Source organism: Cheilinus undulatus, linkage group 3 (assembly GCF_018320785.1).
Source record: "Cheilinus undulatus linkage group 3, ASM1832078v1, whole genome shotgun sequence".
Taxonomy (NCBI): domain Eukaryota; kingdom Metazoa; phylum Chordata; class Actinopteri; order Labriformes; family Labridae; genus Cheilinus; species Cheilinus undulatus.
The window spans coordinates 41,644,044-41,665,759 of NC_054867.1; the positions used below are offsets into that span (position 1 = coordinate 41,644,044).

Genomic DNA, 21,716 nt, shown 5'->3' on the forward strand with positions numbered 1-21,716 from the left:
TGATTTAAATGAAAGAAATTTGGGTTGAGATTTGTCATTAAGGATGTGGTAGTGGGTCCTGACACTAGACCACTCGAGAACCAGTGGCTTAAATAAAATGCATGAGTTTGCAGAAGAATTTTTGGTAAATAAAAGCAAGACATGATCAAATGGTGGGTGCCTATGACTTCTGTTTTTGTTGCTGATATCAAAATGTGCATCTAATCTTTTGATTATTTTTGACTACTGTCATACAGAACTTAAAAACTGACACGCTGTGACAGCTCTGAAAAAGGACACTTCCCAAACTGGTTTTCAAGTTTTGATGCACTGTATAGAAGTAAAATTTCCACTATGGAGCAAGCACAACAAAAGAAGGGCCCAAAAGAAAACAGAAGTTTTGCTAATTTTCACAAGCTCTTCCCCAAAACAAAACAAAAGGCTTGACTTCTATCTAATATGCAGTTTGCAGTTGATCATCAGATCGATTTCTCCCTTTTGTGAGTTTGCTTTAAGAGCTGCTGTCAGACAGAATGACCTCCTCCAGCTTCCTGCTTAGACTAATTCATGTGGCATTGACCTTTTGACCTTCAGCTTACTGAGCCAAGACCTCCCCTTCCCTCCCATCCTTAAACTCTTTGCCCTTTCACTCTTTCATTCCTCTGTCATCTCTATTTAAGTCATTGCCAGTTTACATGTGATTGACTATACCTCTTAATGCAAAGAAAACTAATTCATAGATATCTAATAAGCATTTTTTTATGTAGAAAAGTTATTTTCTACATATTGATTTCCCTCTATTGCCTGGAATTTCCTTCCAGAAAAAATTTTCATGAAAAATAACCACCTGCATCATCTCATAAAGCTCTTTTGTCGCATCATATTAACACAGCTTTCCACAGAAATTCAGTCAAACCCAGAATGTCATAAGCTCACACTCTGTTATTTTGAATTTTGGAGGATGGCCAGGCCTGTACCAGCCTTTCTTCATGTTTATTTCCTCTACATATTTGCACACAGTGAGCAAGAGGCTGGTGCCAACAGCAGAGTGACTCAGCAGTTTCTTATAGAAAAGCATTTACCCACTGAGGAAAAAAAATCTCATCAGTCTCATTTGGCTGTCAGTCTTTGGTAACGACATTCTCCGCATCACAACCACATTTATCTAGTGCTTAATTTTCTGTCTGCTCTAAAGCCTGTTCAACTTTTGAACTATGTTCATGGAGTAAAACCTCGCTCCTTCCTCCTTATCCTGCTTCAACACGGCCCTGAGGCACGTCTCCATGTGTCAGTCACCTGCATACCTGTGTCCTCATTCTGTGTTTTTGCTATTGTTTCCACAGGAGAGCTGACAGCCGAAGAGGAACCTGAATAACAGCAGTGTGACGGGATAAAGGGGATAAAGCTCTCTCTACAGAGGCAGGTGAGAGAGCAGAACTACAAAGAAAAGAGCAAAGTGCTAAAGATGAAAGTGACTGGAAGTACTCAAGTCATCAGGTTTACCTCAAAAGTAAAAAACATAAACATTAACTCATTTGTCTCTTGAGCAAAACTGTTTGATACAACAAATGATCAGGACTGCATATACCCCATTCTCATCATTAATAATACAATTATTTTTATAAGTTTATTGCTAAAATAAATGATTTGTTAACATATAGCATTTGGGTTTTCCATCTGCCAGATTTTCTGCATATTTTATTTGGTGCATCAGTAAAATGAAAATGCAACATTTTGCAGTGGAAATGCATTTAGCAAATAAACAATGGCATCCTTGCTTAAAGCGCTGAAGTAATCACCATGGTCTGTTAGTAGAACTCTTTAAAGAACACATCTGCAAAACTCTCAATTTCCACTTTTTTATGTCTCCACTATCTTCCATGATAGTCTTTGGACCAAAATACAATGTAGTACAAAATCAGCACCATTTCTTCAACTGATTTTGATACATTTGACATATTTTTTTTAAATTTGGTTTATTTATGTTGCGTTTTGATTTTTCCTTATATATTATAAAAATTCTCTGGAATTGTGCAGATTGTTTGAAAAAGATCTTATGGAGCAAAGTCAATTGGTAACATGCTTATATGCTAGAAATAATTCAGTCTAAGTCTGTCAGAGATGAAATTGAGATTTCTTCTCATTAAAACTTTGCAGAACATTTCTGAACAGATTTAAATGTTACTCACTTACTGATCCTGTTTCTTATGTCATTCACAGGGCTTTTATTATCTGTTTGAACTCTTAGTTCCTACTGCAGGTGAGTTCTTACTGTCTTTGTAATACTGCATTTTTTTCTGTTTTTCTGATGCATGCCAGCTCAAATGATGTCAGAAGGGTCTATAAAGTCAAAGCATTCAAACTGATGATGCCATAAACCTTTTTAGATGATTAAACAAAATTCATGGCTGTTTCTTCCTTTTCTGTAAGGCTAGATTGTCTTCAAATATTAACTGATTTTAAAAATGTAGGAAACCACAGGCGTAAACAAGGTCTGGGCCTAAAACCGTCTGGTGCATAGCCAGCATGAAGGACTTTGTTTAATTTCTGTAGTTCATGCCTGAAGTTTAATAAAAAGCAGTCCATCTCTCCTGATTTCGCCAGTATGTTTGCCGCGACACAAGTCTTCCTTGTTCTGTTTGTGATATTGATTTAATCCCCCTTGGCGAGCAAAAATGAAGAAGTCTATTTGCATGTCTGTCTCACAGTCGTGTATTCTTCCTCATGGTCTTTCCTGAAAAACAGACATAACAAATGCTCTGTTGTAACAGATCAGGTAGAACTTGCCCCCTTAATATGCTTCCTCTTTATGTGGTCCTTCTTTAAGATCAGCTGAGGGGGGAGAAGCGTCATGGCTGCGTATGGACAGACTCAGTACAGCCCCACCCTGCAGCCAGCGGGGCCATACACACCTTATACCCACCATACACAGGGATACAGCATGCCATCCTACAGTAAGTACACAAACATGCAAGTATGCAGATTCATGTGTTATTTGGCTGTTAAAAGACAAAGAATTTCAATAATATGATTGCACATGCAGGTAAAGCTAAATGATTATTAATATCATTACAACAGAGCGTTCAGATTAGTTTTACTTTTTAAAAATTTGGCATGCAGGAGTGAGACGTGCAAAAGTGTTCTGCAATTTATGCTTAGGTTTTATCTTATTAATGTGTAAAACAGTCCTTGTTCTGTCAGCACACCAGTCAAATAAAGGGCTTTGTGCAGCAATGATGGTTGTTGTTACTAAGTGCTCCAAAATACAGACTTACTGTACATACAGGGTTCCCGCACATCCTGGAAAACAGTTGGAACAGTTTTCCAGACATGGAACACATGGAAAATAGGGAACAAAAAAAAATGTCCTGGAGAAACATGTGCTCTCCTGTAATTTTTTTAATTCCTAATTTTTCAGAGATCCTCAAAAGAGATGACATTGCCATCTGCAAGGACTAAAGTAAAACTAATTTTTTTTAAGGCTCAAGTTATCGTGTTATTGCCTAAAAAGGTAAATTTGTTACATACAGGAGTTTCAATGCTCCACATATAAAACAACGAATAACATTAATACTAATTCATCATTTAAGACACATCCAGATGAAATACTTTGAAAACTGACATTAAAACATCACTGACGTAAGTAGGTATTTTGGAGAATCTTCACCAACTTTCAAGGTGCATGGAGGATGAAATATTTCATAAAGGAAATAGAAAGCTTTAGGTTTAGAGAACACTCTTTTTAAAGAATATAAAAAAGTACTATTATTATTATTATTCTTAGAGTTGTTCTCTAAAGTAAAAGTCACATAGTAAAAAATGTGAAATAACCTTAAACCTTTAAAGTTCATTGCCGCACTGCTTGAGTCCAGCTGCTCTAGAATGGAGCACAATGAATAGAAATGTGGAAAACAGAGTAATAAAACAAGGCAAGGAAAAAAAAAACAACAGTAAGAGACCATTTATGATGAAATAAGAGGATTATAAATGCTGAAACCATTATGTACATTTACATCACTAATATTAAGCATTATACATCTGCAGGTGAATTATAATTATTATTTGATCAACGTATCATCACATAATGGTGTATTTAAAGCAAACTCCTGTGCTCATTAACAATAACTTTATTATTCTACTTATGGAGAAGGTTTCAGTTTGTCACTGTTTGCAGAGCTTTGGCAAAGCTGCTGTTAACTGCTCGCTAAAGATCATAAGTTGTCCAGGAAACAAAATATAATAATGAATATAGTGTGCCATCAGTACAAGGCACAAAATCCAGGTGCCTTTTGTTTTGTGCTATTTTCTCATTTCTCATGACTGTGGAGCTCGCATTTGACTTTTAAACATCCATATAGACTGCTGTGACAATGTGCTGCCAGGTAAACATGCACTGAGACTTCCTTGTTGTCTAGATTTGAGTCACTTACAATACTAAACTGAAAGATTTTTTCATGCGTTTGAGTTGAACTTCAATTCAGGTTATTTGAACAAGATATCCTACTTGTAGCTTGATTATTAAGAAGTTATGTTAAGCTCCTTTACAGGTTTAACCTCCTATGAGCTGGTACTAAGAAGTACAAGTGGTTTCCTTTGTCATGTATGCATAGGTATGACTATGTCTTTCTTTCTGTCGGAACAGATTGAGCAACATTTTTTCCTTTATTTGGTTGAAGGCATGCACATCTTGGTGTTTGTGTTCCTGTCACACCAGCTAAACTGTCACTGAAAATGTCCTTGAATATGATCTCTAGAAAAGAGTGGGAACCCTTACTTAGCATGATATCTTTCTCTTATTGAAATATAAGGTACAGTTCATTCTCATTGTTTGACTCACCCTGTTTTTATTGGGAGATAATCAACACAATATCAAACACAAATCTATACACTCTGTTTGTGTACCACTTATTTATCAGTATATAAAGCAAGATTTATATCCTTTCACATTTCACAGTGCACATTAGTCTAACCATCTAAAAGTGTCAATGCTTTTGTTGATGTTTGATCCTTATAATCATGGCTCTTTATGTTTGGATAGTGATTTTATGTTCATGTTACTCATTCAGCTTCATGTCCATTTTAAGCTGCATTTGTGCGTGTGCAAAATCAGTCAAATTTCTCATATGTTTGCAAACATTATAAAGTGGTTCTTGTTGTATCATATTTCAAAATTAAGGATGCAATCTAAATTATTTAAGAATAATTCTCTTTTTTAATGAATGTTTATCATGCTGCATGGTCTCTAGTTTTCCTTAAGTCAGAAATGTGAAACATTGTTTTCATCTTTTGTGGGTCTTATTTGCTGTTTTTAATAACGTTTTACATGCTTCATTTAATATGCTTTCATTGTGTTTCTTTTTCTCCTTTGTCATTGTATTTTAATGTCCTGTGTGAACTGCCTTGTTGCTGAAATGTGCTGTACAAATGAACTTGTCTTGCCTTGCCTTGCCTTAAGTTAGTAATCACTGTATGTCTCTCCATGCTCAGACATAAAAACAGAAGACGGCCTGGGTCACTCTCCAGGACAGACGGGACTTCTGGGCTACTCAAACTTCAGCAGCACTCCACCCAGTCAGAGTCTCTACAGCTACTCACATACCCACGGTCAGTCCCAAACACTAGAGGAGCATCCATCCTTGTGCTGCCTTCTTCCTCTCCTCTCCTCTCCACTCCTCTCCTCTCCTCTCCTCTCCTCTCCTCTTTCTTCATCTTTCTTTCTCTCTCCCTTTTTTTCGGCCACACCTGTTCTCCATTAGCTGCGGTCTGGACTCCTGGCGTCAAAAGTCTCCCCACCCCTCCTCTTTTCTCGGGGTCAGGCCCCCTTTCTCCACTCAGACCAACAACACAGCATGCGGGGCTGGTGACTGTGACACAGAAAGAGAGAGTGAGAAAACATAAACAGAGAGGGAAGAAATGGAGAGAAAAAATACAAGAATACAGAGAAGGCTTGAGGGTCTTTGCTGAAAAACAAAGACAGAAGAGGAGGTACGCCTGGGAGTGTGTGCAGCTCTCTGCCCACGCATGACTGTGTGTGTGCATCTGAAATTTTAGTGTGTGAGTGTATCAGTGTTGTACGCATTCCTCAGTCGTCCGGCGCCCAAAGCATGACTCGCTCAGAGCGACTTTATGGCTTTGAAAGCAGCGTGAAATTGACCTTGTGTGTGTGAGGGGAGAGGTTAAGGTGCGTTATACGGAGGGGTGAGCAGGTTTAAAGTTGCAGACGGGTGGATGACCCTGTTTCCACTGTATGGATGACACAAAGGAGAGGCAAAACAGGATCAAACAGTAAACAGATGAGCTGCAGACAAGACTTTGTAGTACCAAAGTTGTGATGAATTACCTGAATAAGAGCTGATATCTATGTTTAAAGGGGCTGTTGAGTTCTTTTGCACACTATCAGTTTACCAATGCAGAAAATAGTATTTTTCTTCTCCAGATGACACATTGGCAAGAATTTATTCCAAGAAAAAAGTTTATCTATTGAGGCGGTTACTTGTTTGGAAATTGTATTCCTTAAGATTCTATTAATTACAGTTGGAACTTTAATGTTTGTAGAGGATGAATCGGGTTTAAATGTGGATTTGTTTCTTTTTTTGTAGAATTGGCATTGTTGTTAGAAAGCCGTAACAACGGGGTAATCTCTGAGTTACTTGCCAAGAACAAGGATCAGAGCATTACACTGAGACAAAGTCAAATGATATCGGTGTTTACACAATCAGACAGGCTTTCGGCTAGGGAAACATAATATTAAAAGGTAGAAATCAGTATTTGGCAGAGATAGTGAGACGCCATTTCTTAAGAAAAGTGCACATAAACACAGTGAGTTTGGTCGATAAATAATGCAGATGAAAGTCAGATTTTGCAGAAAACAGGGGCCTTTTTTACTGCAGTCTTCAAAGACTAGTGTTAGCCAGGTTATGTGGCTGAGAAATAAAAGATAAACAGTATAATTGTACCCAGCAAGATTACTGTAAACTTGGATCACTGTTAACAGTGTTCTTTGATTGGTCATGCTTACTAATTGTGTCTATTCTCCCCACATAATAAGAGGCTTTTTTCAGCCTTTAAAGTCTGTGTGCCTTGGATTAAAGGCCTAAGTAAAGTGATCAAGATATTTAAGAAAACTAAGTTTCTTGCCGTTTTTATTATAGCATGACTACCTCAAGAGATTTGCAGATCTCTGCTACTACTTTTTAATAGGGATGCACAACATAATCAGCATGATGTTGGTATTGGCAGATAATAAAGTGTAAAATGTACAACAATGGTGGCCAAGGAGGCCGACTGTGAGCCCTGAACATTTTGAAAGAACCCTTGAACATAAAAACACCTCCAGATCTTCTATTTCCCTGCTCCTCTCTCAGCTCTGCTTGAGTCAGCCTCTCTTGTTCTTTACAATAAGAACAGTGTGAATTTATTGGTTATCAGCTAAAATAAGGAAATCTCCATGTATCAGCTATCAGCAAAAATCCAGTGTCGCAGTCTTTACATGAGGCTAACTTATGCATGTGTGCGGGGTTGGCTTTGATAGGATAGGACAGCTGTAGATAGGAAATTTCAGAAAAAGCGAGTGGGGCATGGCTTGGCAGGTATTACAGTGACTCCTACTAAGTCACTTGGGCAGGTGGAATTTTATTGGTGATGTTGCAATGATGCCATTTGCACCTAAAGGGGGCAATTTTTCCCCAAAATGCATACAAAGTGCATTTGTGTCATTTTACTCCAGTGTGAATGAAACAAAAATTGTGTTTATGTAAATTATTCAAATTTCAAAAGATTGCAAATCTAGTTAAAGTAGATTTTAGCACGCTACAGTCAAACTTAACCCTTTCATCCCTGGAGTCCCAATATCTGGGGCTAGCTCTCTTCTGAGGAAAACCTTTAAAAGGCAGTCTCAAAGTCCATCGACAGGGTCCTGCCACACACTGTTTGAAGCCCACAGATCACAGCAAACGAGCACAACATTTTCCACCTTAACAAAACACAACTAAGACCACAACCAGTAGAATGAAAAGATGTCAAAGACTACAGTTCCTCTCAACACAGCACTTTACTGCAAATAAGGCGCCCTCGATACTTTTACAATATTTCATGCCAGTGACACAGGAGATATTTACTGTAAGTGTAAAAACTGTAGGCAGAAAAAAAATCAGTTATGCTATTTTCCATCTGTATTTACTCTGTCCCAGTAACTTCTACATGGATTCTGTAAAGAGTTATCTTTACATTGATGCCAAGCTGATTCATGTACACTTTGTAGTTGCAGAGAAATACTCAGTTGTATTTAAGTATGTCATTTTCAAGCTTGAACACTGAAAAAGGGCCTAGGATGAAAGGGTTTGATCATACTAAACATTATTTTCAACAGGGGAACTGTGGCTAGTGATAATTCAGAGTGGTAGCTGGAAAAATACTAGCCACAGTGACTGGAGGTCAAAAGCAGAAAATGTTAAACCCTGGATTGGTGTATGATAGAGCAGATTTGAGGTCGGATTCGAACCCGAGACCACCGCAATGAGGATTTTAGTTCCTGCCACCGAGCTTTTCGGGTTCGCCTAATTGATGCAGTTTACGTGGGGAAAAAAATAACAATTTAATTGCAGCTACAGCAACTCTGAAGAAACAATTCACTCCAAAAGGCTAGTATAGATAACAAACAGAACAGTACCTTACACTTCTATACGCAGAGAACATGACATAACAGGTTAGCCCGCTGATCCCCAAAGTGGACCCCATGGCCCCCTGGAGTGGGACTGAAACAATGATGGAGGGCCCTGCAAGACTATATAAAACAATGTGCACCATTTTTTACTGCTAGAAAAGCAAATTTGTGAGATGACTTTCAGGTGAATGCAGCTCTGATAATAAATCCTTACGACTGCTTAAACAAAGGCATTGCCATCGGCTTCAACATTGTGTAATGGAGACAAAGCCATAATGCATCCATTTGCACAACCTACCTGCATGAGATAGGTTTTCAGTGAGTACTGATGGGAGCCACAGGGCTATCTGATGCCCCAGATCCTGAATTCAAAAGTGTACAATGTAAGAGATGAGTAAAGTAAATCCAGATTTTTAAGAAAACGCTTCCGCATTCTTGTTCCCAATTGTTGAATAGCAAAATGAAAATAAATGTTAATCTTATTTGGTTTAACATTTCATCAATTCATGGCATTGGTTAAATTGTTTAAACTAAAATCCAAAACAAGACAGCTCTTGAGCGTGACTGTTCATCCTCTAACTTGGACTTGTAGTCTGACAAATGTCAGCTCAACCAGCTCTTTCAAACTTCCCCAGAATTTTATTGAAGGTGAATTTGGCCCAGATGTCACTGAGATAATCAAAATGTGTCTTGTGATCCAATATCTCTTTTCTTACCTAGGTTACAGGTAGCAGGACAGTGTGATAGTTCCACATGATTCTTCACCAGTTTTCCATACCACTTCCTCTTAAGGAGAATATTCAGATGTCAGACATTATACGGGAATGTAAATATTCATGTAAACTCGTTTTGGATGAAGCCTCATACAAAACACAGAGCCTTCGATGACTGCTCTGTTAGAGCTCGTCTGGTGAACCAACAAACATTTTTAACAAAGTGCCGTTTGAGTTTGAAGGACACTGTTCCTAAACAAAATAAATTTGTTTGAATGTTTTTATGCATAAATCATTAACTGCAAACTTCAAACAGTAATAAACTGCCACAATGACCAAATGTTTGTAGGATTTCAGAAAGTTTCCATGTCATCTATTATACTGTACACAGTACACAAGCACGCACACATAACGCAGAACCATCCAAACACGTACTGTACAGTACTCAGTGTGTACAACTCAAACCAAATGGGGACTATGGGAGATTCTGGTGTTTACTGGAGAGACCTCCTGTATTTTTCCTTTCGCTGCTTTGAAGATTGTTGTGTTGTCCGGGGAGGTTTCTGTGCGGTTCTTCCATTGAGTCATTACTCTCCTGTTTGTTATGCTCTGTGGAAACGACAGGGAAATATGTAGAGCAACAGGGAGCAGTAGCAGAAAGATAAAGTGAGTGGAAATGTGAGGAAGTGGAGCTTCAATGATCTATCAGAAGGTTTCAAGTTATGTCAGAGAAGAGGAGGCATTGTTACTGAAAGGGAAAATGCAAAGTCACCAATCAAACTTAACAGAAAATGTTGATAACCATAAAAAACCACAAACCATTGTCTCTCATCAAATGTTAAGTGCCCTCTGTAGAAGCAAATCAATTAAGAATGGGCTATTCTGGCTTCACTGTGAGGTGTGTCTTTCCCTCTGGCTACGTTTTTTGTTGTCTCACTTGGTGTCCCGCCCACAACACTATCTTTATCAGCAAGACATCACACATGAACTAGCCAATCAACAGTGAGGCCAGTGAGCATATGGAATCACTTATTTTTTTCCTGCAGCTACAGTTGCTTCATTTCTCGTGTTGAAAGAGCAAGTGCTAAATTTTTCCTTTTGCTAGATTTTTTTAATCATGTAGTTTTACTTTTTTCATACTGAGTGCATTTCATTTGTCATGATGAACGCATATCATTTCCAAATATCATTTAATCGTAAGGCCCTGATAAACCATTATCCGTCAACCCTTATTTAAATGTCTTCTTAGGATTTCAGCTTGCATTATTTGACACGGTGCCGTCAGCTGCATAACCACAAAGTAGGGCTGAACGATATTGGGAAAAGCTGGCATTGCATTAGTTTTTCTCTTTGCAATATATACTGCAATTTTCTAGATTAAAAAACAGATATATGAAGTGCCATTTATGTACAGTACATTTATAAAATTTAAATCTGTCATTTTCGATGTGGAGTATCACACTGCAGGCTCTGACAGCATCTCCAACAGGAAAAGCTGAGACAGATCAGGTGGACGGAGCATCTCGCTCCTTCATCAACTTCACAAATAAACTCCCACTGTGTTCCTTTAATGTCATTAGCCATTACTAATGACATCCAAAATTAAGTTTAGCTGACATTACCAGGCCAGTGACTGTACCTGCTGGTTTAGTAAATGCTCACAGGGTTGATCACACAGCAGCGCACACATTAGAGCTCTAAAATAAACATCTGGCACATCCGTGCTACGAACAGACCATTTATTAGTGAGCACTGGGATGAGGTGCCTTTTAAAGCTGGAATTAACTCACCTAGAATCGGCCCTGCATAGCATTTACATCTGCCTGAAGGAGTCATCCTGATGTAGTGACGGCAGCAGCGACCTGTAGCCTGTCATAAGGAGGAGATAAGGAAGATTCTCTGCTGCACAGGGCTCACTTCTGTGGCCTCTGATGGTGATTTCAGACAGACTTACATACATGCTTGTCTCGCTAACGAAAAAACGTGCAACCAGGTCCTCTGGCTATTGCACGCCCCTGTGATTTGGCTGTTGTGCATGTGCACATCACCATCGCGGTGGAAATACAATATATCGTTCAGACCTACCCCAAAGCTAGTACCAGTGTTTGCATAAATTAAATCTGATTGATTATGCCGAAATAAGACGATCATCATCAACTGTCGGTGCTCAGTCTTTTACTAACATTCAGTAAGCTGGCTTTGTTGTCTGTCTAAAGCTCGCACTATTCTTGGTCCCCAGAGGATGACTCATCAAAACTTTGACTTGAAAACAGCAGTGCAAAGTTTTCACATGTCTGTTGAAAAAAAAAAGGTACGTCTGTTTGATTAGAATGAAAATTGTCTGAAAAAAGTTAGAGCTTGGCTGTGAACTTTTGTGTTTTTGAGTGAAATGTTTTGACAGCTGCTTGCTGCTTTACCAAGAAATTGCAGAGATCAGTTTTTTTCTTTTTTTTTCTGCTATGCAAACATCAATAACAGAGCAGCGGCTCAATTTTTATTTAACACAATCAGTGTGCCAAAACCTTTACTTCATTTCAGGCCTTTAAAATCCATCTACACTGGTTTTGAACGGTTTCTTTCAGTTGAATTAGTTAATGAAAGCACTGAATACACATATCATGTGCTAACACTCTGATGTAAAAGGTTAAAAAGCTCCCTTAATAGCCCCAAAAAGCTGGTACTGTTTTAGTTTCAACTTCATCACATTGTCAGTGACTGAAAGCAACTCCAAGCCTTGGGGAGTCCATTGGGAAGTTGTTTAGCTGGTGATTTATGAGAAGCCAAACACTGCATTTTCCCAGTTTATGTCAAATTTCATTAGTTCCTTCTTTCTGCATTGTTCATCTAATTTCCATTAGTACCTGTTTTTATATCCAGCTAACCAACAAACAGGAAGAATAGAAGTGAAATAAGAAATATTATCTTGTGCCGTAGTTGGAGGTTTAACATTGCAAACATGTAATAAGACATTCAGACAATGTAGAAAGGTTTGACATGATGAGTCTGCATCAGTATTAAAGGAAATGGCTTGGAGAAAGACATTCCTGCCTTGGCTTGATTAGACTGATAGACTGACAGTCCTTCAGCTGCAGAAGCAGCAGACTTTCCCACCTGTATTGTTATATCAGACATAAATCTATCTGCCCCCACAGCACTGAGCTGTCACTGAGGAAGAAATCAAAGTTTACTGCTCAATACTTCCTCTACACAGTTTCCCAGATCAGATCAGATGCTATTAAATTACTGTATATCTTAATTTGGCTCATTAATAGAAGATTTAATGCAGTCAAAACAGACTGCATTCTTATTCACAGTTCTCAGTTGTTCCCTGTCTTGCATGATAAATTGATCACCTGAAAGTCTGACCTTTTGTCTTTATGTTTCTCAGGTGGTGGAATTTCATCTGGGATTTTTCAGGGCACACATGCAATCTCCAGTTCAACACCATTCAACCCTACACAACAAGTGAGTTAGAATGATTTACACTTCATTTCTTTATCAACATGTTTACATTCCTGACTTTTAAATGTAGGTCACCATGTTTTTAATGAATGTATTCATATGTTAATGATCCTGACTGATTAAAGTTCTTGTTTTCTTGTTAATAGGAGTTTTCTGCATACTCAGGCTACAGTCAGAGTCAGTACTCTCCGTATTATAACTCGCATCACTACAACAGCCCCTACCTAACCAGCAGCAACATCAGTCCTGCTGCCATCACGGCTCCGTTAGCCTATCAGCATGCAGAACACCCCGTCATGCTGCCCAATCACAGCCCAGAATCACACACAGGTAAGAAACAGCAAAATCAAAACAAAACAAGTCCCCTTTCCTTGGACAATAAGGGCTCATTTTCTTTCCTGTGATGTAACTTAATGGCATTTTTTTATCTGTGACTTGAATTCAGGACATTTTGGAGTTTTCTGTATGTGTGAAAACACCTGTAGATTAAGGTGGTATAGAAGAAAGTCTGATAGCCTCTGTATTGGTATTTGTGTTCTAGGAGAGTACCACCCGCCACCCAGTCCCCCCACACCAGGTAAAGAGGAGGGGGTCCCAGCACGAAGGGGGTCAGATGGGAAGCTGAGGGGGAGAAAAAGAGTGAGTGACCCCGCTCCACCTCTGGACTCTGACATAGAGGTAAAAACACACACTCTCACTCAGTCTTTCTGTAAAATATTTGTCTTTCTTTCTCTCGCTCACACTTGAACACAGAAACATCCATGAGGTTAACATTACATATCTGTTATTTCACTGCAGCGAGTGTTTATCTGGGACCTGGATGAAACCATCATCATTTTCCATTCGCTCCTCACGGGAACCTTCTCCTCACGATTTGGCAAGGTAGGCTGATACCACCCCTCCTTTTGTTTTTTACTGTAAGAGGAAGTACTTGCTGTTGCTCATCACAGTTTAACACTTTATTACAAGGAATGAAAGCAAAGTTGGCACAAAAAAAAAAAAGCATTGTGGTCTTTTGTCTCTGCTTATTTTAATAACGGGCAAAGGTGTAGGAGTCCAGCACCTTTGGGTCTCATCCCTGAGCATTTTCACACACCAGCTGTTTTGCCTTCCTGCCCTCTTGTTTCTTTTCATAATGCACTGCAGTTGTTTAGCTACCCCAGGATCCTGCAGCGTGATTGACAGCCAGCAGGACCTTTACATAACAAGACAGGCAGCTGACGAGAGGCGGACAGCGGTGCGTTTCTTGGTTTTGGCTGGGGATGTGTGTTTTGAATTCTCACGGTCCCCCTGCGGGTTGACACAAGGCTGATGGGAGTTTGAGAGCCGCGTTTCTGATCGGTTCACCCCCCCATTCCCTTGGCAGGCCATGCTTGTTTCTTTTTCTTTCTTTCCTGCCACGGAGAGGGGGTCAAAGAGAAACAAGGGAGAAAAGAAAGAGAGATGGAGCACAAGAGCAAGAGTGGATGTGTTGAAATGTGACTCATGTGCCAAAAATTCCTGATTCCTCCCACCACCCAAACACCCTGCTGCTGGATCCAGGGGAAGCTCAGTCGGATAGACTCTGACATCAAAACTCAGACATGCAGCAGAGGAATTAGATGAGTGACAGCGGAAAACAGATTAACAATCCGTAGCATCGAGACAGCTTACAAGCCTCTAACACCGCTCTGTCCAAGTCTTGCAGCCAACTTATCTTACTTTGACAGTGCATTTTTTCCTGTCATGAATTATCTTCACTTCTTTGTGTCTACTTTTACCAGGATCTTCATCTTATTAAACTCTTATCACAAACAAATGTTTGGCCCTATACGTAGAGGCAAGTCCGGGCCTAGCATGTAGAAAAGACTAATGGGAGTGTTGAAAGACGGTTGTTTTCACCAGAGGTGAGCGGAGATCCGCATGAGGAGCTGCTTCCCTCCCCTGTAACTGCTCTACATTATCTCATCTATCAAACAGCAGCCCTCTCTTTCCTCCAGAGTGTGAGAATTTTCTTTCTCCAAGCCCTGTCTTTCATATCAAACATCCCGCGAGGAAGAATTAAGGTGGGAACTTGGTGCCTTTTTCTCTTTTTCTTACCCTTTTCTTTGGTGTTTTTCTTGAATTCCTCTCCAGGATTATAAGGAAGAGGCTTTTATTTAGTAGTCATTCCTGAAGGAAGGTGATTACAGATAATTATTTCAATTATGAGGCAAGCAGAACAATCCTTTCTTAAGCCTTTAATGCCTCCTCCTTCAGCCCTTTCAATTCATATCTTCCTTTTCTGGCCAGTTTCTCGGTCCTCCTCCCTCATTTTCTCCTCATCATCCTCCCACGCTGAACTTTTCCACCCTTCGTCCTTAACTACCTTTTCTTTTCACAGACTTATTTTTTGTTAGTTATTTTGTAAATGTCATCATTTACCCTACATGTGTCATCAAGCCCATTCATACCATTTTTAAGCCAGAGGATGGTTCTGCGTGTCATTTAAGACACATTAATCTCGTATTCACCTTTGGCTGACACCGCTCCTCTTCTCCTGTCTCGCTGCCAAAGACGAGCCAATGCTGCCATCAAAACTGTTCAACGCACACACAGAAACACACCTGCTTTTGTAGTCTCGAACAACACACCCACGCTTTTAGACAGCCAGGCTGCCCACATTTTATAATTGATGTTTTGCGGGTGATGATTTATAATTTGCTTATTAAAAAACAACACTGTGGTTGGCGTTATGCAACACCCGAGTATTGGTTTTAGTTTTTTTCAAATGTGATGAAAAAACAGAAGAAAAGAGGCATGATAGTGTTGATGGAAAGATAAAAGATTGAAAAATGGTCGAAGAGACATACAAAGGCACCCTGATAAACAACCCTGTCTCCAATTTTATGTAAAGAAACCTTTTAGTTGTTCAGTCTTTCACATTGCAAGCTCTCATCCATCAATGCTTCATTTAGACTCAGCGTCTTTGAGATCCCGCTTTTATAACCTGGTTAACCTGTTAGTGGTTAACCTCTACACTGTGAAGTGTTCCACCAGGTTGTTGTCTTGTGACATTTCACAACTTTTTCAGCACTGTTTTGGCACTGCATGGGCCAACTTTTTGGAACGTGTTGCTGCTATCAAATTCAAAATGAGCACATAGCTGTCCAAAACATGGAAAGGTCTTAGTTTCAACATTTGATTTGTTTTCTTTGTGATATTTTTGACTAAATATGGTGTTTAAAAGTACAGTATGCAGATTTTTTGTACTGAAACATTTACAGTAGTAAGAAAATGACTATTATGTATACACGCTATATTGCCAAAAGTATTCACTCACCCATCCAAATAATTGAGATCAGGTGTTCCAATCACCTCCATGGCCACAGGTGTATAAAATCAAGCACCTAGGCATGCAGACTGTTTCTACAAACATTTGTGAAGAATGGGTCGCTCTCAGGAGCTCAGTAAATTCCAGCATGGTACTGTGATAGGATGCCACCTGTACAAGAAGTCCGTTCGTGAAATTTCCTCGCTCCTAAATATTCCACAGTCAACTGTCAGTGTTATTATAACAAAGTGGAAGCGATTGGTAACGTCAGCAACTCAGCCACGAAGTGTTAGGCCACGTAAAATGAGGAGCGGGGTCAGCGGATGCTGAGGCGCATAGTGTGCAGAGGTCGCCAACTTTCTGCAGAGTCAGTCGCTACAGACCTCCAAACTTCATGTGGCCTTCAGATTAGCCCAAGAACAGTGCGTAGAGAGCTTCATGGAATGGGTCTCCATGGCCGAGCAGCTGCATCCAAGTCATTCATCACCAAGTGCAATGCAAAGTGTCGGATGCAGGGGTGTAAAGCATGCCGCCACTCGACTCTAGAGCAGTGGAGACATGTTCTCTGGAGTGACGAATCACGCTTCTCCATCTGGTAATCTGATGGACGAGTCTGGGTTTGGCGGTTGCAAGGAGTACTTGTCTGACTGCATTGTGCCAAGTGTAAAGTTTGGTGGAGGGGCGATTATGGTGTGGGGTTGTTTTTCCGTAGCTGGGCCTTGCCCTTTAGTTCCAGTGAAAAGAACTCTGATTGCTTCAACATACCAAGAGATTTTGGACAATTCAATGCTCCCATCTTTGTGGGAACAGTTTGGGGATGGCCCCTTCCTGTTCCAACATGACTGTGCACCAGTGCACAAAGCAACGTCTATAAAGACATGGATGAGAGAGTTTGGTGTGGATGAACTTGACTGGCCTGCACAGAGTCCTGACCTCAACCAGATAGAACACCTTTGGGATGAATTAGAGCGGAGACTGAGAGCCAGGCCTTCTCGTCCAACACCAGTGTGTGACCTCACAAATGTGCTTCTGGAAGAATGGTCAAAAATTCCCGTAAACACACTCCTAAACCTTGTGGAAAACCTTCCCAGAAGAGTTGAAGCTGTTATAGCCGCAAAGGTTGGACTGACATCATATTAAACCCTATGGATTAAGAATGGGATGTCACTGAAGTTCATATGCGAAATGGAAATTTGTAATTTGTATTGAAATGCCAATGTATGAAGCTCAGTTAATGTATAGTCTGATACAGGTTGTAATAATCAGTGATTGATTGATGACGTTTATTGTAAAGTCTACTTGTCCACAGAGATGAACCCCTGATAACTCGTTTGATTCACTTACTTCTCCTTAAGTGCTACACTGAAGCTTTTATATGTAGATGGAACTTATAAAGATCCAATAACACATTAATTTAAGCGCTGCCATTGCACACTAATTGAAAACAACTGGACATCACTGAACTTTTACTACTTGGGAACTAAAACTTGCAAAAACAAGGATAAAGTTATTAAAGCTGTGATGTAATAGAATGATCAGACTCTACTGAATGATATTTAGCATGTTTTTATATTATTATTAACAAAAATAACCAGTTCATAAATTAAATTGAATTAGATGACACTATAATCAATTAATTAAAGATACAAATTAAATAAATCAAAAGCAAATGAGTAAACACGTTTATCTTGATTGTAGAGTCGGAGATTAAAAAACCCCAAAAGGAGTTGTTGAAGGTCATAAGCAGCGGAGATTTTGACTGACAGATAAATATTCAGACTTGCCTCTCCCTGAAACCTGTTTATGTCAGAGTGTTTGATGAGTTAGCAGAGGAAGTGAGACAGGCAGGCGACTACACTGACAAGATGAGTGATTACAAGAGCAGTGGAGTAAAATAATTATATTTAACTGATTATTTTCCTAATACCAATCTTCTTAAACCACCAGTCTGTGTCTGAGCTTGTGATCTAACTTTTTATTAATTTATTACAGTAATAAGGGTGCGTCTCCTGAAGTGATTTAAGTTTTGTTCTGACATCATTCTCATGAACAAGGTCAAAAACAAGTTTACCGTCTCTAGCTCTGGTCTATTGAGAGATGAGTCTTTACAGTGCCGGAGGGGAAATATGTTATCACAGCATTAAGAGACTACACATACTGCCATATAAAAACACATGAAGTTTACAGTGCAGCCGCACAGAGGCATATTTCTGATTGACAGGAGGTAAAATGTGCCAAAAGATGAATTTGTCATCATTGGGTTCAAAAGGGCAAAAGAATAAAAAGCTTATTTGTGATTATGTTGGGGGCAAAACAGAGTTCAACCCTTTGGTGGGGCTGTGTTTTTGTGTCTCTTTTAAGCAAGGTGTGAACTATTTTGATGTGATTTTCCTCCACGTCTCCAGGACTCTTCAAAGGCCGTGTCTCTTGGTTTGTGGATGGAGGAGATGATCTTCAACCTGGCTGACTCCAGACTCTTTTTCAACGACTTGGAGGTTAGTTCACAAGTTATAAACAAGGTGTTTCTTTTTGGAATTTAGTTGTATTTATTTCTTTTTTTCCCCCCAAATTCCCCACAAAATACATTTATTAATTCTGTTGTCAATTTTGTGCAATTTATTAAAACATATTGCATTACAATATATTATTCAGGGGTAGTAATGTAACCTGCACATTGTCATAAATAACAACCAGGGTTTGATCCAGTGTTGATGCTAGCGTCTTTGCTAACACAGAACTTTGGTTTTATCTAAACTTCCATTCGCAGCTTTTTAAATCGAAATTTGCTATTATGCAGACCTGCGTCTGTCTCCATACTCATGACTTTCAACTCTTCATCCCAGGCACTTAACCTGACTAAAGGACTGTGGGAGGAAGTTGTGGTCAAACTAGGTCATATGATTAATTTGCGTTATTATTTTTAATGCCTTAAGGTTTCCAGACTGATCATGAGCCTTATCACATTAACAGCCCTAATGAATGCAGAATTCCCTACAGCTCTAAGGTGCTGAAACCTTTAAAATGTATCTCTACAATGCTTAAAACGTCTTGAATTTGACCTTAGAAAAGGTCTATTAATACTGCTAGGCTGTGAACCAGTGTGACAGAAAGAAAGTCAAAAATAAGCTGTAGATTCATACACGTACGTGTTTCTAAAATATGAGTGCTGCCCCCTCACAGTCTCCTTCATGATGATCTAGGCAAAGTCTAATGGCTTTTAAGCCTCAGTGAGATAATGATGAGGAGTCTGCTTTAGCTTTAGAGGTTGAAATAAATGTTGAAATCATGAAAAAACACCTTTTTCCACTGCTTTGTAAAAATATGTTAAAAAATTTTTTACTTTTATAGCCTTCCAATCTTCACTGTTCATCAGAATAATTAAAAATCTGTCCAAAATTAACAGCTAGATAAAGGCAGGGTCATTCAATAGACTGAATTAAATCAAAACCATATTGTAATAACATTTTAAACGTCTTTCCATCTTTAATCCATATGTTGATGTCCTGTTTTTTATCGCACACAGAACTCTCAGTATTTCTATTTCCCTTGCAGCGTTTTGCATCAAGTTTCTTCAATAGTTATGAAAATAAGAATGTGAGAACATATCTAATGGTATAAACTGGCATATGCTTCAGCAGAAAACCTCTCGGGTAGAAGTTGAGTAAGAGGTTTGACATTTTGGAGCTGTATTTTTTTAAGCCTGCATAAAGCACAGTGGCAGTCATTGTCAAAACGCACTCACACATATCTGCCTTGTGTTAATCCTTACAGCAGCATTTTCCCTAATAATTTGCCCTCCTCAGATGAGCAATAATATTTAAAGAAGGGGTTCAACTGCTGGCACAAGTGTTCCTACGGTTGGACATTGTCCTGCTGCCCAAGAAAAATAAAAACCAGCAGTTAACGCGGGCTTAGTGCAATCTCTAAAAAGAATGACTCAGAGAAAAACTCCCTTAGAAAGCCGTTTTACTACCTGCCAGTGACTGAAAAGTCTCCCGGCCTGCATTCCTCGACCTTGTTCTGACAAAGAAAAAAAGATTAGAGAGGGACGGAGAGAGAGAACAAGTACACATTGTGCCGTAATTATAGGTGTGTGTCTGAGTATCGGAGAGGAAAATTAGTCAAATGGGAGGAGGAACAGTCGAAAGGAGGGAAAGGAGCCAACAAAGCCATTTGCAAAACCCGCTCCTTATCCCCTCTTTTGTTGTCAGGGCTCAGTAAATCTCTAAAGCAGGCAGCCACAGAGGGCTGACAACTGCTGTTAAGTCTCGAGGTACAATTATCTTGTCCTTCGCATGTCAGCACATATGAGTAAATCAGTGGCTACGAGTGCTGCCGCTGCTGTCAGACCTGTGATACCATCAGACCGCTGCATAATTGTAATTTTTATGCTTGTTTTATCAAAGTCAAAGCTTCAAGTTAACATTTTCCTATTCCTAAATACGGGGGTTTATTCCACTTGATATCTAGCTTTTATCAAAGTCCCTTATTCTCTCTATTGCTATCTATATGCTTATTCTAGAGGTTTTGCCTTATTCCCTTCAAAAAGAGTTAAAAAAAACTTCTTTATGCCTATGTCTCAATTACATGTTATTACTTAAATGATTTGTTTTACTAATCTCCTGAAAAAAAATCTGTCAGTAAAGTTTGAATTATTCAGAACTCCTTCTGAAAAAGAAAAGAGAGAAAGCACACTCCAAATTCTAGTAATTTAACTATTATTGGATGTCTTTTAGGGATGATTTTGTGCTCATGTACATGTTTAAAGATCTCTAAATGATTTGGGTCCAGCTTACATAACTTTTTCTCGGATAGTCATGACTGGGCAACGATTTAGCTCAGGTGGTAGAGCAGGCACTCATATACAAAGTCTATAGTTCTCAACGCACATCCTGGGATCGAGACCCAGTCTCACTGCTGTTTGGTGCATGTCTCTCTCCATATTTCTTGTCCCTCTTCAAATATTCTAAATAAAGGCAAAAATGCAATAATAAATAAATTGTCTTTACAAATAAAAAAGGAAAATGACTTCCTAGATTCTTCTGCAGCTGGTTCTCAATATGCAGATCATAAAAGTATTAAGAAATCAACAGGGAGGCTTTTTTATAAGCCCAAACCCTGCAGCTCTCATGCATTGGCTTTTAAACACCCCCTCTCTTTCATCTTTACCAGATAATCACCAACATATCTACATATTTCACTTTGTATTCTCTACTTTTTCCTTTTGTTCTTTTTGCAATGATTTTTTTCTTTTGATATTTTTTCTCAGATCTTTGAGGATACAATTAGGATCACCATATCCATGCTCTTTCATTCTTTCTGCTGCCTTTTAAAAAGCTTTTACGGAAATAAAGCACATGGTTTGAGGCCCTAAGCAAACAAATTAGTGCAACTGATGAGTTGTTAGAAAGGCATGTCCAGTATTTCGAGTGTTAGAAAGCAACTGGAGAAAATACAAAGGCCTAAGCAGAGGTGTTTTCCTACATTGAAAAGGTGATCAAACCAATGTTCTAACTTTGTATCTTGAGATATATTTCATTTGATAAATTCATTTTTTAAGTGCCCTTAGTAAAGCACTTTGAGTTGCTTATGTATAAATGATGCTCGC

The 21,716-nt window shown here is 39.1% G+C and overlaps 1 protein-coding gene across 2 annotated transcripts in view; it reads left to right on the plus strand.

Moving 5' to 3' along the window:
• eya2 (EYA transcriptional coactivator and phosphatase 2) overlaps window positions 1-21,716 on the plus strand; it is a 42,208-nt gene that overhangs the window by 14,370 nt on the left and 6,122 nt on the right. Inside the window, exons 2-10 of one of the 2 annotated variants that reach the window (XM_041782976.1) lie at window positions 1,323-1,402; window positions 2,200-2,239; window positions 2,807-2,933; window positions 5,467-5,583; window positions 12,743-12,819; window positions 12,963-13,146; window positions 13,358-13,494; window positions 13,615-13,698; window positions 18,514-18,603. In XM_041782976.1, coding sequence (XP_041638910.1) covers window positions 2,831-2,933; window positions 5,467-5,583; window positions 12,743-12,819; window positions 12,963-13,146; window positions 13,358-13,494; window positions 13,615-13,698; window positions 18,514-18,603 — 792 coding nt within the window. In that variant the 5' untranslated portion in view covers window positions 1,323-1,402; window positions 2,200-2,239; window positions 2,807-2,830. The remainder of the gene's footprint in view (window positions 1-1,322; window positions 1,403-2,199; window positions 2,240-2,806; window positions 2,934-5,466; window positions 5,584-12,742; window positions 12,820-12,962; window positions 13,147-13,357; window positions 13,495-13,614; window positions 13,699-18,513; window positions 18,604-21,716) is intronic. The other variant, XM_041782977.1, reaches the window with a different exon arrangement.